The 24453-nt window shown below is 41.8% G+C and overlaps 1 protein-coding gene across 1 annotated transcript in view; it reads right to left on the bottom strand.

The window, feature by feature from the left end:
• The window catches only part of pde9ac (phosphodiesterase 9ac), a 45746-nt gene extending 24829 nt beyond the window's left edge, over positions 1–20917 (bottom strand). Inside the window, exons 1-10 of the mRNA XM_063206029.1 lie at positions 20849–20917; positions 18011–18081; positions 17369–17446; positions 14600–14643; positions 13201–13255; positions 10572–10642; positions 10167–10254; positions 9656–9719; positions 5551–5625; positions 1733–1819 (exon numbers count right to left, since the gene is read on the bottom strand). Of these exons, the coding sequence (XP_063062099.1) occupies positions 1733–1819; positions 5551–5625; positions 9656–9719; positions 10167–10254; positions 10572–10642; positions 13201–13255; positions 14600–14643; positions 17369–17446; positions 18011–18081; positions 20849–20917 (702 nt within the window). The remainder of the gene's footprint in view (positions 1–1732; positions 1820–5550; positions 5626–9655; positions 9720–10166; positions 10255–10571; positions 10643–13200; positions 13256–14599; positions 14644–17368; positions 17447–18010; positions 18082–20848) is intronic.
• Between the last annotated feature and the right edge of the window lie 3536 nt (positions 20918–24453).

Here is a 24453-nt window from a genome sequence, read left to right as displayed (position 1 = left end):
ATGAAGGCAGACAAGACATCCCATCACATGAACCACAGGTAAACAAGCAGCTTTTTTTTGCTAAGGTGACAAGTCGCTAACACATTTTGGTATGAGCCAACATGATCACTATTCATAATCATGCGATGTCGTGCAATGTTGCAGTTCCGTACCTTCATCTTCCGATGATTTCGCCAACATTTTCCAAGCACCTGAATTAGGCTACTTTGACATCTCCGTGCCCACGTTTCGGTGTTATCCAGTCAACAATAATCCAAGGCAACAACGCTATTCCAGCCAGTTTGAGGATGCATCCGCGACTTCAATAACATAATAATTTACTACAATAGATGCAGCTACTTTAAGCATGCCATAACTTAATGTAGGCCATGATAGTTTAACGTGTCATTTCCCGTGGCATCAACTTCAAATCCCCAAAGCTCCTCCAACTCCGAGAGGGAGGCGAGAGAGGGGATGGGATAGCCACACACACAGGCTGCGTCCCTTCCCTTCACAAAGCTTTCCAAACTTCCGACAATTTTGCAAGTTATTTTCTATTACTGAATTGAACCACATAGCCAACTTAAAGACATGGGCTTTCAGATTAGCGTCCAACAATGCAGGAAAAAGACGTTATTGGTGACGGTCTGTCACTACAAACCTATGAGATCGAGCAGCCCCAGTCCTGACTCCTGTCCTATGGTGGATGCAATGGGTGGATGGCTGCAGCTATCCCACCATGCTCGTAGCAAAGGCTTTTTTGACACAAAGTGATAATGACACTTGGCATTTCTCTTTCATCTGATAGTAGGTATATAACATAGAAAACCCAGGGACAATGTAAAATGAACCCCTCGTCCTTCTTCAATTTTACTGGCACGATTAGAGTCAGTTGGCGCTGTAGTTAGCACACGCTAACGTTAAGTGAATGGAAGGCTACATTAGCCACCAAGTTCTACCATTCGCGTTACGTAGGCGGCGAACATGGCTGCGCCCTTGTGGCGAAACTCGGTAATAACATGTCATTTTTCAGCAAAACTACTTAAAAGCGCAGTTCAATGAACATCCATTCGTTTATGAAAATAAATAAGCCGCCAAAAAATGATAATAGTTGTCAGTGCTTCATTTCCACTTTAAGTTATGCAGGGAAGTTCTCGGAAGAAATGATTCTTCACTAGCGTCTTGAGGATTGAGCGGGATGCAACTAATTAGGAAAGACTTTGTGTATTGTGACTGCAAAATACTTTGAGTATTGTCCTAACAGTATGTGTTTGTCATTGTGTATTGTCCTAATAGTTTGTGTTTGTCATTGTGTATTGTCCTAATAGTACAGACGTGGACAAACCCAGGCCCAGGGGCCACATGCCATTACAAGAAAGACAACTTTTAAATCCAAATTCAAACGGTTACTCAATATTCTTGAAATGCTACCTAAAACAAGAGTCTTGAGAATTTAAGATTAACCAAGTACATAGGCTTCATCTAAATACATTTAATTGCAATGTGCAGGAATATCATTGCTGTCAAGTTACGTCATCGTACACTATGTTTTATCATTGACATGGGCAAGTTGTCTGTGGCATCCGGCCCTTCGGTCAATATTCCAAACCCAATGCCGCCCACGGGCCAAAATAATTGCCCACCCCTGTAATAGTATGTGTTTGTCATTGTGTATTGTCCTAATAGTTTGTGTTTGTCATTGTGTATTGTCCTATTAGTGTGTGTCTGTCACTGGTTAAAATCCTACTCTTACCAGCCATCTCTTCAGCGTGATGGGGTTCATGTTGAACTCCTTTACCAGCCCCAGGTCATGGTACATGTACTCCAGGCAGCTCAGCATCTGGAATACACACACACATACGCACACAACACACATATGCACGCAAGCACACACACCACACACACACACACGTACAGTAGTGTTATGATCAGGCCAAAAATCGTAAATTCAACAAAATTCGCAATTATCTCAAACAGGTTCCGTAATGAGGTGAAATAGGTACTATAAACAAGTACGGGTTTCCACAGAAACCCATAGAATTTTTTTTTTTAAAGCCTGGTATTTTCGGTGACCGGTGGTGCAAGAGTTGAAATGACAGTATGAAATCTGAGCTCCTGTATCAGCGTAGCTTTTCCCACTCATTATTTTAAATTGATATATTTGGTTTAAAATTCACTTGCAAGAATGACAAACACAAGAAAGCAAAGGTGACTACAAACGGGCGAGAAACTGTGGAAAAGCAGAGAGATGTTGAGACACATGGAGGAGCACAAGTCTACAAGTCTACCCTGTTATTACCCAGAAAGTACACAATATATTACGTATGGTAACTGTACCGTAAAGTAAAGCATTACCGATGCAACTTATGCCTGCTTCAAATGTACTGAATCAAAGGTCTCTGACGTCATGAGAGAAAGCCCCATTGTACAGTAAGTCCTTATTTTTCAACAGTGAAGGAGCATTTGTTTAACCATTATGCAAATGAGGAGTGGATTTCGTGGCCAGTAGTGAATCTAATCAATCGGTGTCAAACAATTGGATTCGCAGATATGACCTGTTGAGCTGTTGGCATGGAACATTGAATTTCACCTGGCCATATGTTCAGGGTTGCCAGATGAGAGTGATGATTTCCAGCCCAAAAAATGCTCAAAACCCACCTTGAAGCACTAAATCCCGCCCAATTCTATTGTTTTGTATGGGCAGAATTCGGCGGGTTTTCCTGCAAAATGGCGATTTTTACCCGCACACGGCCATCTGAAGCAGCCCAATTGGGCAGGAAACAGTCCAATCTGGCAACACTGTATATGTTGAGGACTCCAACCTCATTGAGTAATGTTATGGACTCCTACCTCGTTGAGTAATGTTATAGAGTCCTACCTCGTTCAGTAATGTTATGGGCTCCAACCTCATTCAGTAATGTTATGGGCTCCAACCTCGTTGAGTATTGTTATGGACTCCTACCTCGTTCGTTACTTTTACTTACACTGTTATTATATCCCCGAAACGCGGAGCGTCGGGGATGTAATGGGTTTTGCGTGCGCCGCCGCGTCCGCCGCCGCGTAAGGTCTTTCGTGTTAACGCGATAACTTTTGAACGGATGTTTGGATTTGTCCCGGATTTTTTGGGTGAATGCTCTAGGGCAGGTTCGTGAACTGATTCGAGTTTGGAGGTCAACACTTTCAAGATGGCTGAATTCAACATGGGCGAATTTTTGTTTGGCCCATAACGTCTGACTGGGTGGATGGATTTGTCCCAGATTTGGTGTGTTAATGCTCTAGGGTAGGTTCATGAACTGATTCGAGTTTGGAGGTCAACACTTTCAAAACGGCGGAATTTTTATTTGGCCCATAACTTCTGACTGGTGGATTGATTTGCCCGGTACCACGTTATTTTAACGGTTCACCATTTCAGTGAATCTACCATATTAGGTACAGTGTAATAACCGGTGTAACAATATTTAATACCATGTAATACCATTTACACAAAAATACATGATGTAGTACAAAATTGGTACATGGTGTTACACTGGTATTACATGGTATTAAATATTGTTACAATGGTTATTACACTGTACCTAATGTGGTATATTCACTGTAATAGTGAAACATTAAAACAGTGTGTCCATTTGCCCCATTTTTTGCTTCATTTTCACAATAGTCATTTGGTTTTAAGTCTATGCACGTCATTGATCTATGTATAGATATTAAATATATTTCATATACGTTTATGAAAAGGTGGACGGGAGTGGTAGGAATGATCAGGGACTGGAAGCGTTGCGTTAAGCAGTCGAAGGCGACTGCACAGGTAGTCTAGTTATTTCTAGTATTGTAGTGTCTACATTCTTTATTTATCTTATCTCTGTCACATGTTGAATGTTAAATGTTGAATTTTAAATGTTGAATGTTAAATGCTAAATGTAGGGTGACCAGACGTCCGGTTTTCCCCGGACATGTCCTACTTTTGAGACCTAAAAAAATGTCCGGGGGGAATTTCAGAAATGTCCGGGATTTTGTTGGACTGCCTGAAATATAGACCTAATTCATCTGCACTGTAATTTTCACTTCGTTCCATTTGACTCCACTCCAGGTTTCTCTCTATCGTTCACAAATTAGTCACGCCCTTCTCATCAAATCTAGCCACTTCGCACCATGTGTCCGAAAGAAGTAGCCTAGGGGACTAGCTAGTGCGCCCCATGTTTACAAGCGAAAGCGCATCTGTCCGCCGGTTCGACGGACTTTAATGCCGACAGAAACGCAAATGCACGTTCGCGGTGGAGTTGAAAAAAAAATCCCGCGTGTGAAGCCAGGTATGAAGGTAATCTAACACAGGAGTATGCCTAGTAACACCACCAAATCCATCACTTAGGGAGGTACAAGTTTTGTTACACCTTGTCACAAGACTTAGCCTAAAAATTCTTTCATGATCTGACATTTCCAAGGTATTTGCAAAAGCAATTTCTCGGAGCTAGAAGGACTTCCCGAGTTAAGAAATTAAGCTTCTTCTTCATCAGCTTCTTCTTCTGTCTATTGCCTTTGCAGTTATTGATAACGCTGTATGGGTTATCTTATTAATGGTAGGTAAAACTCCAGTTCCTCTCTTAATGGCTGCAGTGCCCATTGCTAATCTCTGAGCACCTACAAGCCTATCTAAATAGGTCTAATGGATGACAGTGGAGGGGTAAATTGTGAGGTGTCATATAAACATATTAAGCCTAAAATGTAGCCTAATAGGACTTCATTATCAATTCAGTTGAAAACCACAAACATTTTTTATATGTATTTTCCAATTTTATATAGCCTAATGCTGTTGATCTTTGTGGGGAGTGGCTGAGATGGGCCTACATGATGGTGAATCTATTTTTAAAAACCTAATGCAGAAATTAGAATAGGCCTATGAAATTGAGCTGCATTGTTATGCTGTTAAGATACTCCAATATATATATACTCCAATTAGGCCTACTATCTAGGATTGTAACAAAGGCACACTCTGCATCATATGATCACACAAATTATGTGATAGGCCTATAGGCGTAACTGAAGAGATTTTAATTGTCATTTATGGTAGACAAATGAATGTACATGCCAAAAAGTTTGAGTGGCTTTTAAACAAATTGGATGCGTTGATACTTTATAGGCCTACTATCATACCTCATACCCATATATAGGCTACTTTCATAGGCCTACCTGTAGATACACATATACACCGATGACCCCCCCCCCCCCAAAAAAAAAGTGTCCTCCTTTTTACAAATCCAAATCTGGTCACCCTACTAAATGTTCATTTGTACTGTATTTATTATTTATTATTGTCCATTGTAACCAGTCCGTCACTGTTACCTGTCCTGTCTTGCACTTTATGTCAGTCTGAAAAATGTCAGTTTTGTATATATCTTGTCCTGGCATGGTATAGAGAAAACGTAATTTAATTTTTCCTTGTATGTCTTGTGCATATGATGAAAGTGACAATAAAAGCTGACCTGACTTGACTTGTAATGTTATGGAGTCTTACTGTATATTTTACTGTATATGTTATGGAGTCCTACCTCGTTCGGTAATGTTATGGGCTCCTACCTCGTTGTGTTCCCAGTGCCAGACATCAAAGGTGGGCTTCTTCAAGGCTTCAATAGTCTCCTGGGATAGCGTGTACTGCACAGGACACAGGACAGAAAATGCTCACTTACATGCTACATATACATGGGTTCACCGTGTTTGTAAACACAATATTGTGAGGAGGGGCAAGACACTGGCAACCACGTGAGCGATTTTTTGACCGACAGCGGTTTCCAACAATCAGAGGTTGAGTTGTGCGCAGTTAGTTTCGCACTGTCAGGGGAAAACGAAAATTTAGAACCCGTGTGTATTGTATCACAAAAGTGAGTACATCCCTTGTACGCATACCCTTGACACAATGAAAAGTAGCCAATCCCATGAAAGGATACACTTATACATCTGTAAAATATATACATACTTTCTTCTGAGATACACATGTAGTCTCTCTACTGTCTTTAAAAAAATCTCATGACTAAATGCAACAAAACTCAATACATATCCTGTACAAGTCCTGTGCAAATTTTAACAAAAAATGTCGTATAACAAAGATGACGTCAGAAAATTCAGCAATAGACAGGTCATCAGCTGGGAAAATTAGGCCTTTTGTCCTACCGCACTTTTCTCTGTGGATTACTGACCAGAAGCCCTATTGGAAGAAATTTAAACATGGGGCCACGTCAATTTTTGCTCAGAATTCAATATGGCCGCCATTTTCCAAAATGACTTGTTTTCATGCATTATTACATTGTACTACAAGGTGATATTCATGAATGATGAACTACTTTCAGCACTATTCTGTCCTAATTCCTTACATACATGTTTACAAAGGCTGACTAAACTAACAGAAATGAAAATAAAGTTGGCCACCTTGCAAAATCCAAAGGAAAGTGCTGAAAATAATGATTGAAATGCACATACAGAGTCTATGGCTGCGAAAATTAGGCCTATTGTCCTGTCAGGGTTTTCACAGTGGATTACAGACCAGAAGGCCAATTGAAAAAGATTCACCAGCTGGTTGCCATCTCAAATGTGCCCCAAAATTCAAAATGTTCTCTGTTTTCAGAATTGCAGAGTTTCATACATTTTTCTCAGTACTATAAGACCATAATTATCAATAAAGATAACCTATTTTCAGTGAAATCTCCTATCTACAGACGTGAGTACAAAGGTTGGCAACAGAAAGATGTACATTTCCTATAGACAATATCCTAAGGATTGTTGTCAGAAAATGATTGAATTACACATACAAAGTTGACTGCTGAAAAAAAGGCTATTGATCTGCCAAACTTTTCACATTAGATTTCTGACCAAAAGTTTTTCAGGCCTACATTTTTTTTGCATAAAGCAAGGGTGAGCGTGCGTGCGTGCGTGCGTGCGTGCGTGCGTGCGTGCGTGCGTGCGTGCGTGCGTGCGTGCGTGCGCGTATCCCCCGCTCATCTTTCCCCTGCTCTACAGTGTCTTTCCCCCACACACTATTCTGCCTCCTCCACCCCCTCACTCATCCCCCCCCACACACACTATTCTGCCCCCCAACCCCCTCACTCATCCTTCCCATGCTACTCTGCCCCTCCACCCCTCACTCACCCCCCACTATTCTGCCCCCCACGCTCAACCCCCCTGACTCATTCTTCCTCCACCCCCCCACAAAATACTCGCCCACCCCCCACCCAATGTGAAAAGTTTGGCAGGTCAACCTGCAACCCCCACTCAACTTACCCCCCCCCCCCCCACACACACACACACACACATTATTCTGCCCCCCCGAACCTGCCACACACTATTCTGCCCCCCCCACCTTCTAATTCAACCCCGACTCATTCCCCCCCAACACTACTCTGCCCCCCTACCCCCACTCATCCCCTCATTCATCCCCCTGCTCCTCCACATCATTCGGTCCTCCCTACTCTGCCACCTTAGCCCCCCCCCTACACACACACACCCTGTCTACTGTGTCTATGTCAGTGTATGTAAAGAAGCACACTGGCCACACACACTTGAGAAAAGCGCACTCAGGCACACGTACACACAAATACAAACGCACGCACACACACGCACGCACACACACACACGCACACACAAGCGCACACAAGCGCACACACACACACACACACACACACACACACACACACACACACACACACACACACACACACACACACACACACACACACACAAGCGCACACACACACACACAAGCGCGCGCACACACACACACACACAGTTTGGCAGGACGATATGCCTTTTTTTCAGCAGTCCACTGTGTTTGTGAAATTCAATCATTTGACAACATTCCTTTGGATATTTCAAAGAGGCAAGATACAGGGGGTGGACAAAATAACTGAGACACCTTTCATTTTAGAGTTGGAAGTTAATGGCTCAAGTGGAAAGTTCAATTAGCAGGGTCATTGAATTGAATTTTGCAATGCACACAACATTATGGGTGACATGTCAGAGTTCAAAAAGGAGAAATTCTGTGTAACTGTTGCATCTTTGACCAAGACAGCAAGTCTTTGTGATGTATCAAGAGCCAGCATCCAAGGTGATGTCTGCATACCACCAAGAAGGATGAACCACATCCAACAGGATTAACTGTGGAAGCAAGAGGAACTACATGACACTAAAATGACAGGTGTCTCAGTTATTTTGTCCACACCCTGTATATATATTCATGCCTTTTTCTAGACAACCTTTATACTCACGTCTGTAAGGAGATAGGACAATTTAACTGAAAAATAGGTCATCTTTATTGGTAATTATGGCCTTACAGTATTGATAAAAATGTGTGAAAGTCTGCCATTCTGAAAAACAGAGAACATTTTGAATTTTGGAGCACATAGATGGCCCCAAGTTTTCATCTTTTTCAATAGGCCTTCTGGTCTGTAATTCACTGTGAAAACCCTGACAGGACAATAGGCCTAATTTTCGCAGCCATAGACTCTGTATGTGTATTTCAAACATTATTTTCAGCACTTTCCTTTGGATATTGCAAGGTGGCCAACTTTATTTTCATTTCTTTTAGTTTAGTCAACCTTTGTAAACATGTATGTAAGGAAATGGGACAGAATAGTGCTGAAAGTAGTTCGTCGTTCATGCATATCACCTTATAGTACAATGTAATAATGCATGAAAACAAGTCATTTTGGAAAATGGCGGCCATATTGAATTCTGAGCAAAAATTGACGTGGCCCCATGATTTAATTTCTTCCAATAGGGCTTCTGGTCAGTAATCCACAGAGAAAAGTGCGGTAGGACGAAAGGCCTAATTTTCCCAGCTGATGACCTGTCTACAACGTTAGGCTGTTAGGCTACCTGCCAATAAGTGCTAAGCTAATCAAAAAGCTTCTACAAAGTTAGTCACATCCTTCCCATAGGCCTGCTCCCGGTGATACTGCACTAAATTTCTTAAGCAAGTCGCTTGAAAGTGTTTGATGGAGTACAAGATAGAAGAAATCCGAGGCAGTCAAGGTTGCAATTTTTATACTAATTAATTTGGCTACAATGTCTACATGTTTGCCTGCATGCAATCTTGAGTGCCTCAAATTGCCTACTACTGTACTTGGCCAGATTCTTGGCATAATCCAGTTCATGCTAACATGATATGCTACACGGATCCATTGACTTTCACTAGCTTAGCGACATGCTTCCTCTTTTAACTTGTCTTGAAGCAAGACAACGGCTTACATGAAAAATAAGACACTTTACCACCTTTATAAACCCTGGCCAACGATTGTAACTGTATTAAGTCCCAAAATAGTGGCATACCTCTTTAAGGACAGCTGACAAACATTCACGTGTTCCTATGACCTCTTCCACACTCCAACCTTGGCGGTCCCAAGTCACAGAATGTCTTTTTGCACAATTACCTTTTTACATTGTTTACATATTACATTTTCACATTCTTTATCTGTAGTATTTTTATTGTTATTTTCCCCTCCCTGACTATTCCTGTGTTATTTGTCTTGAAATGTCCATGTGGGCATTTGTTTATTTGTGTATTTATGTAAGCCACTGGATACCTGAATTTCCCCCGGGGGATTAATAAAGTTACTCTACTCTACTCTACTCTACTCTACTCTACTCTATCTTTATTCTCCTTGCTAATAACAACAAGCCTCACAGGCCCCACCTTTGGATAACTGGGGACATCACGACGAGGAGTCAGCTTCTTCCCATCATCTGTAAAGTTGTACCTGCATGGACAATTGACCCTGTAGGTACAGACAGCAGAAAGCATGCTGTTGTTGTCAATGGCTACGTTTACATGACGTTTTTAATTCAGAATTAACTCACTTTAATTCTTAATAAAGCGTAGTTCCACTTTGAAAACGTCACATAAACACAATTCGGAATTAAATGAAAGATCAACGGGAACTCGATTAATGATTAATTCGGAATAAAATCGTCATGTAAATTTAAGGACTGTCTTTGCTGGTGTTTGTGGACTTGTTGGCTGATGTCGCTGTGATGGTGATGATTGTGATGTCTGATGTATGCAGTGCCATTTTCGGTTGTGGTTTTGTTGATTTTATATGGTTGATGTTGCTTGCAGTTACTGATGTTTATGGTATGCTGTTGGTTATGTGTGTTGTGCTGCTGATGTTGTTTTTGTTGTTGTTCATGTTGTTGTTATTGTTTACCTCCCGCCTGCTCGTGAGGTCATCTCATCTCGCATCTTCTTCAGGTCATTCTTACACTTCTCAATCTCTACCACCTTCAGGCCTTCCACTAAACAGACACACACACATGCAGGCACACACACACACACACACACACACACACACACACACACACACACACACACACACACACACACACACACACACACACACACACATGCAGGCACACACACACACACACACACACACACACACACACACACACACACACACACACACACACACATGCAGGCACACACACACACACACACACACACACACACACACATGAATGCACACACACACACACACACATGCTTGGTATGAAAAAACTACAATTTGTTGGTTACGTATGTGACTAATATGACTCCAAAAGTTGAAGCTTACACTCCACTCTCTTCTCCAGCATGGCTAGTCGATTGGTCACCTCGGTTTTCAGCTCGTTGATTCGGAATGCCCTGTAGACAACAAGGCATTGCTGTGGATCTGTCACGTTATTGTTACATTACATTACATTACATTACATTACATTTAGCAGACGCCTCGTTTTGACAAAAGCGACAGTAAAAGGAGGACATTCCACATATAGGATTTCATATAGTATCATTATCATATATATATAGTACAAGTGGCAATGGCCACTGCTAACATTATTCAGTCACTTTGAATGTAAATTGTCATAATACTGGATCAAATCTGCATTATTGTGCTTAGTTTGTTTATGTTCCTATTGGTTATGTTGTAATATAGTATAATTATGGTGATGGGTAGGCTCAGGTACGATGGCGTATTGCATTCACTCAATAATACAAATTGCATACTTTCTCAAAATTATGATATTATCTCAGTAGCTCTTTGAGTGCCATGGACTTGAAAACGAGTCTTTTCAGAATGTATGGCACAGTGCCAAAAACTTGATATCAAGTCAATTGCGTTTTTTTATGGGGGGTGAGGCCTAACACGTTGATCTGGTATGTTTGTTGTTCACATGGACAAAGAACTCAATTTTTTTATGGCTCTTGAAAAATCACTCAAATGTTGAAAAAAGCCTGGCAACCCCCTGGTCTGAATTTGAAAATGTCTGGCACTCAATGAGTTAATTATGAGATAACCAGGTGACATTTTATTATTGAGTGAATGCAATACGCCATCGTACACAGTTTCACTGCAGAAATTAGATTTATGTACAACACTTTATTTAATTTATTATTAAAAAGATATTTTTTTTCATATAGATACAGTGGTGCTCATATGTTTACATACCCCAGCAGAATATACGCTTTCTCTGTGATTTCTCACAAAATATGACGGATTACACAAAAACCTTTTTTTCACTCATTGCTAGTGACTGGCTTAAGATATTTATTAGCAATATTCTGTGTTTACTCTTTCAAAAGCATGATCAAAACCCAAACTACCCAAATGACCCTGTTCAAAAGTTTACATACCCTAGTGTCTGATGCTGAATACGGCCCTGTTTAACATCAAGGACTGCTCTAAATTGTTTGTGGTAGTTGTGGATAAGGCTCTTAATGTTCTCAGATGACAAAACAGCACATTCTTCCTGGCAGAATGGTTGTTTCCTATAATATCTTTGGGTGTCTTGCTGGAACCTCACATTTGAGGTTTCCCCTGAGTGGCTCAATGATGTTGAGATCAGGAGAGTGAGATGGTTGCACAAAAACCTTTCTGAAGCTAATGACGGGTTGATTTGGCTTTCTGTGTTGAAATATTGTCATGTTGGCTCTGTTGGAATTTCAATTCAGAAATGCAATATGAGAGGTTTGGTTGGAATCACGCCAATGGGAAAGGGAATCATTGCATTGCAATGATCATTGCAAGGGAAATTGTTCAGGAGGCATAGGACAACCAAAAAATAACTTCAGGTGAAATATAGGACAACATGAAAAAATGTTTTAAACTGTACAGGAAAGAGGCACTTGAGGAAAGATGGGCTGTTGGGGGTTGCCAGGAGAAAGCCATTACTACAAAAATGCAAACATGTTATTTTGCATATGATACACCAAAGCATAGTGAGAAGCATCAGAATGCATGTGACAAAGTCATTTGGAAAAATGAGATCAATATGGAACTTTTTTCAGCCACTATTAACAGTACCATTTGGAGAACAGTCAACGGAGCCTATGATGAAAGTTATACCATCCCTTCTGTGAAACAGAAGTTATGGACCACTGATGTCATGGGGACATTTGAGTTACAAATGCACTACACTTTTAGTCCATACTCACAGAATGATGAATACATTGCCCTGTGAAAAATACTGGAGGATACTTGACACTCATCAGCCTTGAATCTGCACATGGTCCATTGTTTGGACATGCCAACATGACAATATTTCCGCACAGAAAGTCAAATCAACCTGTCATTAGCTTCAGAAAGAATAAAATGAATTTTTTGTGCGACCGTCTCACTCTCCTGATCTCAACATCATTGAGCCATTCAGGGGAAACCTCAAATGTGAGGTTCCAGCAACACACCCAAAAATATTATAGGACACAACCATTCTGCCAGGAAGAATGTGCTGTTTTGTCATCAGAGAACATTAAGAGCCTTATCCACAACTACCACAAACAATTTAGAGCGGTCCCTGATGTTAAACAGGGCCATATTCAGCATCAGACACTAGGGTATGTAAACTTTTGAACAGGGTCATTTGGGTAGTTTGGGTTGTGATCATGCTTTTGAAAGAGTAAACACAGAATACTGCTAATAAATATCTTAAGCCAGTCACTAGCAATGAGTGAAAAAAAAGAATTTGTGTAATCCTTCATATTTTGAGAGAAATCGCCAAGAAAGCGTATATTCTGCTGGGGTATGTAAACATATGAGCACCACTGTATCAACTAAATGTGAAAATGTAAAGGAAAAAATAGTTTTGCCAGTACTGCAGCAAGACCTAAACTGTGATTGCATTCATCAGCAGCACTTCAAGAAAACAGTTAATAATAATAATAATAATAATAATAATAAACAGTTGAGTGCAGTCGCGTCTTACCTGCTGAACTGCTCGGCCACCTGGGACAGAACATTCTGGAACATGTCCTCCTTCTCTGTGGAGAACAGGAAGTCACACCGTCAACATACCATAGAGAATTCCAACTAGAGGGTTCATAAGCATGTTTTATGGGAATCGGTCTGTGGTCGGAGTTTAGCTCTCTCCTATTGACTTCTATACAAACGTCTGGGGTGAAGACTCCGCCCACTTTTGCAACTTCCCGTTCACTTATCATGGTACTTTTCTAAAATTAATTAAAAATTTTGTAGCATACTTCACTACAGAAACATGCTTGATTTGGTATAAACCACAGTCACTGAAGAGATTCCTGTTGTTTCAGAAATATTTTTCTTTGTAATTTACGTGGAATTTACTTCTTAGAACATGGAATGCCCCAGAGTAAACATAGGCCTACTACAACACAACGTTACAACTCCATGATTCAATTTGCATCACGATACACATGCCGCGATGCGATTCTGTCACAATGCATTGCGATTCAAATTTACTTCATAAATGTGTAAATACAGCTTATTTGTCAGTTGTTCTGTAGCATTCATACATAAGTATTTTATTGAAGTATTATAACATCTGGAAGAGAGCTTCCATTACAACAGAAATATTACCTACTCTCTACTGAACAAGATGAACCAGTGTGATATTGAATTTTATCATGTTAAATAATCAATTGTCATGAATCGACACAGTTTATCGTCGAACTAAATATTGTGATACATTGTCATGCATGGATGCAGTGTATCATGAAAATGAGTATCACGATACACTGTCATGACGATTTTAACATTTTTATGACAATGCATTGCGATACTTATTTTCACAATTTACTGCATCAATCCATGACATGATGATAGAGGATGTATACATAGACACCAGTGTTGGGAAAGTTACTCAAAAACAGTAATGCATTACTGATTACATGTTACTGTCTTATCAAAGTAATCCCTTACACTACAATATTACTACATTTAAAATGTAAGGCATTACACTACTTTTGCATTACTTTAGTTACTCTCGCCAAAGTAACTTAATATGAATCTCGCAATTTACAGTGTAAATCAAGGTCACAAGTTATGACTATTTCACTTCCTATCCAGGAGGTGTTTCAGCAGCACCCAGACTAAAAAGTAGCATGTTCAGGAATAGCTTCTTTTTTTAGGAATAGCTTCTTTCCGACCCACCACACTGAACACCATTAAAATCCAAGTTAAAGTAAAACCTATTGTAACTTAAGTTACTTGCATTGTTACTAGTATATATTACAGCTTTTGCCCCCTGTAATGCCTTACATTACTTAGTTACATCAAAAAGTAATGCATTACAGTCATTAATTACTCTTGTAACTAGTTACTCCCAACACTGATAGACACACGCTGCTTACCTCCAGGCTGAGCGCTGGTCAGGGGCACCACTTTGTACAGTGAGCTGCATGTGAAAGGGATATAAGGGAAACACAGGATGAAAATCTGCCTCGAACTACTCCGGGACTCACTGGGTGCGTTCCAATATGCAACCTTGGGTCCTCCACTTGTGCTTGTGGCCTCGCCCCGCCTGCTAGCCCCTTCTCCGTGGAGAAAACAGTAAAGTTTCCCAGCTGTCAGCCTAGCCAAAACAACTTTTGGGGGACTGTTTTTCATTCACCATCCCATTTGCAAATGAGAAAATGACTTTACAATTGAGCTTTTACAAGATATTGAAATAAAATGCTGTTGTCAGTGATGTCATCATAACATATTACTTCCTGGTACGAGGCCACAAGCACAAGTGGAGGAAGCAAGGTCGCATATTGGAACGCACCCACTGGTTTCACGCCCGGTCGGCCCGGGGTTGTACTTACATCTTACGTAATTTGGTTCGTCGCCATGACAGCCAAGTTAAAGTTAAGATTAGGGTTAGGGATAGGGTAAGGGTAAGGGTGAGGGTAAGGGTTATGGTTAAGGTTAGGATTAGGATTAGGATTAGGGTTAGGGATAGGGTAAGGGTAAGGGTAAGGGTTATGGTTAAGGTTAGGATTAGGATTAGGGTTAGGGTTAGGGATAGGGTGAGGGTAAGGGTTATGGTTAAGGTTAGGATTAGGATTAGGATTAGGATTAGGGTAAGGGTGAGGGTTATGGTTAAGGTTAGGGTAAGGGTGAGGGTAAGGGTTATGGTTAAGGTTAGGATTAGGGTAAGGGTGAGGGTAAGGGTTATGGTTAAGGTTAGGATTAGGATTAGGGTTAGGGTTAGGGTTAAGGTTAGGGTTAGGATTAGGGTTAAGGTTACTGTAGGGTTAGGATTAGGATTAGGGTTAAGGTTACTGTAGGATTAGGGTTAAGGTTACTGTAGGATTAGGGTTAGGGTTACTGTAGGGTTAAGGTTACTGTAGGGTTAGGATTAGGATTAGGGTTAGGATTAGGGTTAGGATTAGGGTTAGGGTTAAGGTTACTGTAGGGTTAGGGTTAGGGTTAAGGTTACTGTAGGGTTAGGATTAGGGTTAAGGTCACTGTAGGGTTAGGATTAGGGTTAGGGTTAGGATTAGGGTTAAGGTTAGGATTAGGGTTAAGGTTACTGTAGGGTTAAGGTTATGGCAACGTGCACAACTACAGCCGTCTCAAAAAGTGTTGTCACCTATCCATCTGTTTGGAACCACAGCTAATAACCTGACTTTCAATTAATCACTTGGCTTCAGAAGTCGCTCATATGAAAGCTACAACCCTCCCAAATGAAGTTTTATGTACAAAAATACATTTAATGTACCAAAGGAAGATTGACCATTTAATGAACACATAAAGGGCAGGTTTTCACAAGACAAACGTTTTGTCGCCTGTCGAACTTAATGTGAAAATGAGCAGATAAGTCACTTCAAAACACTTCAAATAGGCAAATCAGGTGTCATAGTTAATCACTGAATCACTCTCACCTCTTCAGAAAATCAACTTTGGCCTGAGGTGTATGTTTAGAGTCATTATAATCATGGAAAGCAACACAGTGAAAAACAATGAAGGTCAATGAGAGATGGTGACATATTCGCTATTCGTAGAGCAATACATGTTTAAATTCAGGCTTTAATTAATGATAAAAGCCCTCAAACACCAGCAGCATGCATGCAGCTCCACCTAGGACTGTATCCCTACCATGTTTCACTTTAGGCACCATGTATTTTTTTTTCATATTCTTCTATAAAATGGTCAATCTTCCATTGGTGCAAGAAATGTATTTTTGTACTTAAAACTTCGTTTGGGAGGGTTGTACCTTTCATATGACCGACTTCTGAAGCCAAGTGATTAATTGAAATCAGGTTATTAGCTGTTGTTCCAAACAGATTGATAGGTGACACAACTTTTTGAGATAGCTGTATTGGTTTTTATTAGAGATGCACAGGATCCAAGATCCGGTTCCGGATCCGGCAGGATAATAGGGTTTTTCACAGGATCCGGATCCGGCAGGATTCCGGCAGTGGCTCCGGTATCCGGCAGTTACCTAAAAATCAGGATCTGGTGCCTCTCTAGCCTAGGTTTTTCAGTCAGTCTTTCACAACCCCAATCACTACATGGAGTGAAAGCCCTTTGGAAGCGGCCGTTGAAGGCAGTGTGGCAGTAAGCCAATGAGTCTAAAAAATAGTCTGAGCCTACGTTATAAAAAGGGCCCACGTGTGCGAGTAGGCTATGTGTTTCAACCCTTTCGTAGGATCCGGTATCCGGTTCCGGATCCAGTAGGATCTTAAGCAGTGGATCCGGTATCCGGCAGGATCCTAAAAATCAGGATGCGGTGCATCTCTAGTTTTTATGGCGACGAATCAAATGTCGCATGTACAACCCTGGGCCGACCGGACGTGAAACTAGTGAGTCCCCTCGAACTCCAGATGGTGTAATGTAATGCCATGTAATGTTATGCAGTGTAATGCAATGTAATGCCATGTAATGTTATGCAGTGTAATGTAATGTAAGTGCTACAGTATACTTGCCTGAGTGAGTTAGTGGGTACTGGTGTAATGTAATGCAGTGTAATGTAATGTAATGTAATGTAATGTAATGTAGTGCATTGATAGAGTAGACTTGCCTGGGAGAGTTGGTGGGCATGGTTGGGGTGGTAGTGTAATGTAATGTAATGTAATGTAGAGTAATGTGATGTAGTGTGATGTAATGTGATGTAAGTGTTACAGTAGACTTGCCTGGGAGAGTTGGTGGGCATGGTTGGGTCAATGGAGACCATGGCCCCATCAGTGTCCAACATCATAATGGCTGTGTTCCTAAATACACACAAACGCACACACACACACACACACACACACACACACACACACACACACACACACACACACACACACACACACACACACACACACACACACACACACACACACACACACACACACACATCAACATGCATGCATGCACACACACACACCAACATGCATGCACACACACACATGCACGCACACACGCAGACACACAGACAATGCACAAACACACATGCACGCACACATGCATGCACGCACACACACATGCACGTACACAGACATGCACACACACACAGATGTTTCTGAATGCACTGATACTTCTAACATTGTTTTGAACACAGCTGGAAATGCAAGAACCAAGTACTGTAAATCAGTTGGCTCAAAATGTCTATGTGCGTGTGTCCGTGTGTGCGTGTGTGTGCGTGTGTGTGTGCGTGCATGTGTGTGTGTGTATACGTATGCATGTGCGTGTGTGTGTGTGCGTGTGTGTATATACTGTATTTATTGTGTGTGTGTGTGTGTGTGTGTGTGTGTGTGTGTGTGTGTGTGTGTGTGTGTGTGTGTGTGTGTTACCTGGGGATGTTTGAGGAGGAACAGAGGAGGTCCTTGATATCACACGGAGAGCAGTGACGACTGAACAGCACCTGACACACACACATACACACACACGCACATACACACACACACACACATACACACACACACACACACACACACACACACACACACACACACACACACACACACACACACACACACACACACACACACACACAAGAAGAGCAGAGCAGTGATGACTAAATAGCACCTGACACACACAAAGTCACGCACACACAAAGTCATGCGAACACACACTCACACACACTCACACACACACACACACACACACACACACACACACACACACACACACACACACACACACACACACACACACACACACACACACCACACACACACACCACACACACACACACATTATGTGATAAGGAGAGCATGACATTTCATTTGGTTAACCGAGGCTTTCATCCAAAGTGACTTACAAACAAGAACACAATCAGTAGCTATGTGGGGAAATACAGACTAAAGTAGAGTTTATACACACACACACACACACACACACACACACACACACACACACACACACACACACGTGCACACGCACACACACAGAAAGAGAGAGTGAGTGAGAGATAGGCCTACATACAAAGAGACATACAAAGACACATACACACGCACATACAGAGAGAGAGAGAGAGAGAGAGAGGCATTCAGATAGACATACAGAGATAAACACACACGGACACTGACATAGGCGTGCGCAAGCACACACACACACGCGCGCGCGCGCGCACACACACCTTAAACAGATGTACTAGACAAGTCCTTTGGTATATATGTGCATTTTCTGGCAGTAGAGGTGCAGGACTGTTGAGATGTCACCACCAGCGCTGCCCTTCAGCCATAAGTGTGTGTGTGTGTGCGTGTGTGTGTATGTGTATGTGTGTGTGTGCGTATGTGTGTGTGCGTGCATGCGTGCGTGCGCTGGTTTTTACAGTAAATGTGCACACACGGTGTATGATGGTGGTAAGAGCAGGAATTGCAACTATTCTGCTCCTTGAAATTGTGCTGTCTACTATCAGATTTGATCTTATTATGAATACTTACTAAATAATGAACCAATATCTATCTACTAGTATGACCAAAGTACAGTAAGATTTTCCGCTAAAAATGTATATTTCTGGATATTCAAAACGGATGGAGAAGATCCCCCTTTTCGTGTATGAAAATCTTCCATGTATGAAAAATGCTCCCAGTCATAATGAATACTTGAATTTGATGGTGGTGGTAATGATAATAAAGGTAACATTTGTGAATAGGCAGCATTAAGTAAGGGTTAACGTTCGGCGTGAAGGTCGCTACCGTGGAATAGCAGCACGACAGAGAGAATCTTTAGACCCCGACGCGGAGCGGAGGGGTCTTGTTCTCTCTGAAGTGCTGCTATTCCACAAAGCGACCGACTCGCCGAAAGTTAACCCGCTTATTATATGGATATACTTAAATGATTCACACATGCGGGGACATTTCTTTAGACCTATTTAATGTTAAGATTGTTGCTGCGCAAAACAAAACAGTGCCGTTGTGGAACACCGCTAGGCAACAGGTAGGCTAGCCAGGACAACAGGTGTTGTCACAGCAGCTGATTAGAGTGACAAAAGACCGGACCCCCTGCGGAGTGATATGAAACATTCGCTTTAGCCACTGACTTGTATACAAGCCAGTGGCTTTAGCAGTGAACGTCTTGTTGCCATTGACAGCGGTAGCCAGGACAACGGGTGCTGTCTATCACAGCAGCTGATTAGAGTCTTGTTGAAAAGTCGCTTTGGCAGTGAAAAGTCTTGTTGCCATTGACAGCGGTCTGTTATAGACCAACCCGTCCGTTATCGAAAAATAACAGACGTCCGAACGTTGGGGAGCCCCGTTGAAATGAATGGAGCATTCGACAGATGACGTCACAACCATATAATAATTCTGGATAATGAACTACTAATATGGTAACACTTTATTTTAGGGATACATCTATTAGCACTAATACATACAATGTCCCTGTATTAGTAACTTGTAAGGTATGTACAAAGCAAAATCACACATTTGTTAGGCATGTATTCGCAAATGTCTTGTTCATGCACAATAAGGTATTTATTACCAATTTAACCTCAGTAAGGACCTAGTAGGCCTTAGCGTTTGCTTAGTACATGCCTTACAAGTTACTTATGCAGGCATTAACATTGTATGTATTAGTGCTAATAGATGTATCCCTAAAATAAAGTGTTACCACTAATATTACACAGTGCACCTTTAAAGATGTCACCGCACATTGTTGCTAGTGTTACGGTTGACTTCCAGGTCTACAGACAGGTACTTATTACAACAATGTGGTAATTAGTGAAGAAATAACAACAAAGAAAATTCAGAAGACGCCACACACTGCTTACTGTTGTTTTTTCGTACGTGTTTCACCCGTGCGTAATCGCTCCCAAAAAATAAAGTAAGAACAGTAAGTAGTGTGCAGTGTCTTCTGAACTCTGATCAGTGAGTAAATGACACTTTTAAAGGATTTTTATGCATATTTTAACATGTTTATTATGATTTTGGCGATGTCGTTTGGGGCAGGGTTTGTGATGTGGCCAGGGTTTCGAAATGATGTCGCCCCTTCTCGGGTGCTGCCCCGGGGGATTGCCCCGGTCAGCCGCCCCCTAGGACCGCCCCTGTAGACAAGGTTCTCACCTTCTGCCCCGGTCCGCCCGCCCCCTAGGACCGCCCCTGTTTATAAGGCACTCATCTTCTGTACCGGTTGGACCGCCCCCTAGGACCGCCCACTAGGACCGCCCCTGTGAACAAGGCACTCACCTTCTGCACCTTGCCATCCACATCCAGGTAGATGGCCTTGGGGCCGTAGGAGGAGGAGCTGGACCCCATGACGATCGTCTCCTGTTTTGCCCCAATAGTCCTCAGCGGTGATGACCGTCTCCTGTGTCTCCCCAACAGTCCTCAGCGGTGATGACCGTCTCCTGTGCCGCCGCAATAGTCCTCAGCAGTGATGATCGACTGACTCCTGTGTCGCCCCAATAGTCCTCACTAGTGATGATGGTCTACCGTGTCACCCCAATAGCCCTCAGCAGCAGTGATGATGATCGACCGTCTCCTGTGTCACCCCAATAGTCCTCAGCAATGATGATCGTCGTCAGCCAGCAGTCAGCCAGCAGTCAGCCAGCAGTCAGCCAGCAGTCAACCAGCAGTCAGCCAGCAGTCAGCCCCAATGGCCGCAGCCCCCTCCGCCCCACAGTATCACACCCACCCCTCTCTCCTCTCCGCCCCACAGTATCACACCCACCCCACTCTCCTCTCCGCCCCACAGTATCACTGCCACCTGTTCAGCAGTATCGCACCTCCCCCCCTCTCTCTCTCACGCCTCCTCCTCTCTCTCTCTCACGCCTCCTCCTCTCTCTGCCACCTGCTCCGGACTCCTTGGGGAGGAGCGAGTCAGAGGTCACGCTGTGCTTGAGAGCTGCAGGGAAACAAATGGAAACAAAATGCACATGTAAGGTAAAGTAAGGTAAGGTAGCATAAACATTATTTATTTAGCGCATTTCATGCACAAGCAGCTCTAAATGCTTCATATACGTAAAATAAAAACATCAGATATATGAAAGAATAAAAACAATGTAATAACTCGCATGAATAAAACAATATAAACAAAATATATATAGGCCTATATAAAAAAATAAAATAAAATGAAATAATAAGATCACAAAAAAAGTTAATCCCAGAATCTAATCAAATGTCAGAAACATTGGTGACAAATGTTGCTATACATACACAGACAGACAAACAGGCAGGCAGACAGACAGGCAGGCAGGCAGGCAGGCAGGCAGGCAGGCAGGCAGATAGATAGATAGATAGATAGATAGATAGATAGATAGATAGATAGATAGATAGATAGATAGATAGATAGATAGATAGATGGATAGATGGATAGATGGATAGATAGATAAAAACTTAATTTATCCCCAAAGGGAAACCATGTTCCAATGAATGTTTATTAAGTAATATAAATGCATCTCAGTTCAAAAACCAAAGTATCAATACAGCGTGCATCACATTCATTAGCATTCAGTAATCTGCATTTCCACTTATGAAAGAGACAGCTGATCAAAGAAAAGGACATATTTGCATTTCAAACAGTCTCACATGTGGACAGGCCTTCTATTTACTCTCAATGGGATTGGCAGACCATTACGATTACATCATAATAATAATGAACAAAAGACGCATGATGATGGCCATAGAAAGGACAAATTGCCAAGTACGGAAATAGACAAATTAAAGACACAAAGATAACTATGACAGATGGGTTTCCACTCAGCCTTGTTGGTGTCTTTTCTAGCTCATGCATCAAGAAAAGGCATAGCCCCATAATGCACGCCGTTCTACCAGTGGAACGCTGTAATAGTCATAGAAAAGACGACAACCAGTGGTGTAGTCTACGTAGAACGCGGGTATACGGAGTATACCCACTTCCAAATTTCAGGGATATCAGTATACCCACTTAAAATTGATTGATCCATTATTTAGAATAGCACACATATAAACAGTATACCCACTTCAAATATGCTCAAATATACAGTATACCCACCACAAAAAAGTAGACTACACCACTGACGAAAACCATAGCTCTACACCACTATGAGATAACACAGGGCCTTTGGTGATAAACTACGACTAGGTCATTGCCATCGCGGTAACAGCAAATTTATAATGCCATGTCTTTACAGGTTAAAAATAGCTCTGTGAAATACAACTGTGTATAATCAGTAGAGATGCACCGGATCCGGTTCCGGTTCCGGATCCGGCAGGATAATAGGGTTTTTCACAGGATCCGGGTCCGGCAGGATCTTAAGCAGTGGATCCGGTATCTGGCATGTTACTTAAAAATCAGGATTTGGTGCATCTCTAGCCTAGGCCTTTCAGTCAGTCTTTCACAACCCCAATCACTGCATGGAGTGAAAGCCCTTTGGAAGCGGCCGTTGCAGGCAGTGTGGCAATAAGCCAATGAGTCTAAAAAATAGTTTGAGCCAACGTAATAAAAAGGGCCCACGTGTGCGAGTAGACTATATGTTTCAACAATTTTGTATAATCTGGTATCCGGTTCCGGATCCGGCAGGATCTTAAGCAGTGGATCCGGTATCCGGTAGGATCCTAAAAATAAGGATCCGGTGCATCTCTACTAATCAGTGATGATTCTCATTCATCCAGGTCCTCTTGCTCCAAATACTTTAGTTGTAAGCAAGTACAGTAGGCTTCATTTCGGAGCTTGAAAGGGGCTTCTGTCCCACAATACATAGCTCCGAGCTGATTACGTAAAATGATGGTAAAATGATTCTGTGCTCCAGCCTAAGCAGTTTTAAGTAGATTATCGACATATGACTGTTTTGTTAGTCTATATTACCACATTCTTTGCCGATAGATCATTTTATTTTACTTTATAGTAAGATATATGTGTCATTAAGACAATAATAACTAATTTTCAACAACAATGCAGTTACTACTGCCTTTTTGCTTTGTAGAGCATGTTTCATCTCTCAGATATGTCTTCAGTTCAAATTCTGATGTGGGAAATGACTGCCGAAGCGCAAGTATTCTCTTATAAGAATAACATAGGCGTTGTACTTCCTTCGTTGTACTGCTTTATAAAAGGTCCAGTTTTACAGCTGCAAAAACATTTTGAAAACCAAAAAATGGCACGATATACATAAAACTACTGCACTTTATGGTATTGTACTGCATAATTGATTATTTTGGACACAAACATATTGCAGTATAATGCCAAACACAGTGCAGTGTTCCTGTTATACACTACACTGAGCTTTTTGTAACTGGTAGCCCCTTAATGCACACCGCACCTCCTGTGGCACGCTGCAATAGACATTGAAAGTTAACTACTATAGTACTTCACTACTATAACAGTGCACAGGACCTTCTTTAGTAATACATTACAACCTGGCCATTGCCATTCTGGTAACAGCTAATTTATAATGCCGTATCATAAGGTGTTAAACGAGCTCTTCCAGTAGGTCTTAGTGCAAGAGTAAAGGGCACTCACAGTGTTGTTCAGTAGGGTTATTCAGTAGGGTTACTCACAGTGTTGTTCAGTAGGGTTATTCAGTAGGGTTACTCACAGTGTTGTTCAGTAGGGTTATTCAGTAGGGTTACTCACAGTGTTGTTCAGTAGGATTATTCAGTAGAGTTACTCACAGTGTTGTTCAGTAGGGTTATTCAGTAGAGTTACTCACAGTGTTGTTCAGTAGGGTTATTCAGTAGGGTTACTCACAGTGTTGTTCAGTAGGGTCCTGGTCAGAAGGGTTACTCCCAGTGTTGTTCAGCAGGGTTCTGGTCAGTAGCGTTGTTCAGTGAGGTTCTGGCCAGGCTAATGCTGAGTGGAAGAGGAGGAGTGT

Source organism: Engraulis encrasicolus, chromosome 9 (assembly GCF_034702125.1).
Source record: "Engraulis encrasicolus isolate BLACKSEA-1 chromosome 9, IST_EnEncr_1.0, whole genome shotgun sequence".
Classification (NCBI taxonomy): Eukaryota; Metazoa; Chordata; class Actinopteri; order Clupeiformes; family Engraulidae; genus Engraulis; species Engraulis encrasicolus.
This window is presented reverse-complemented; position numbering and strand designations above follow the sequence as displayed.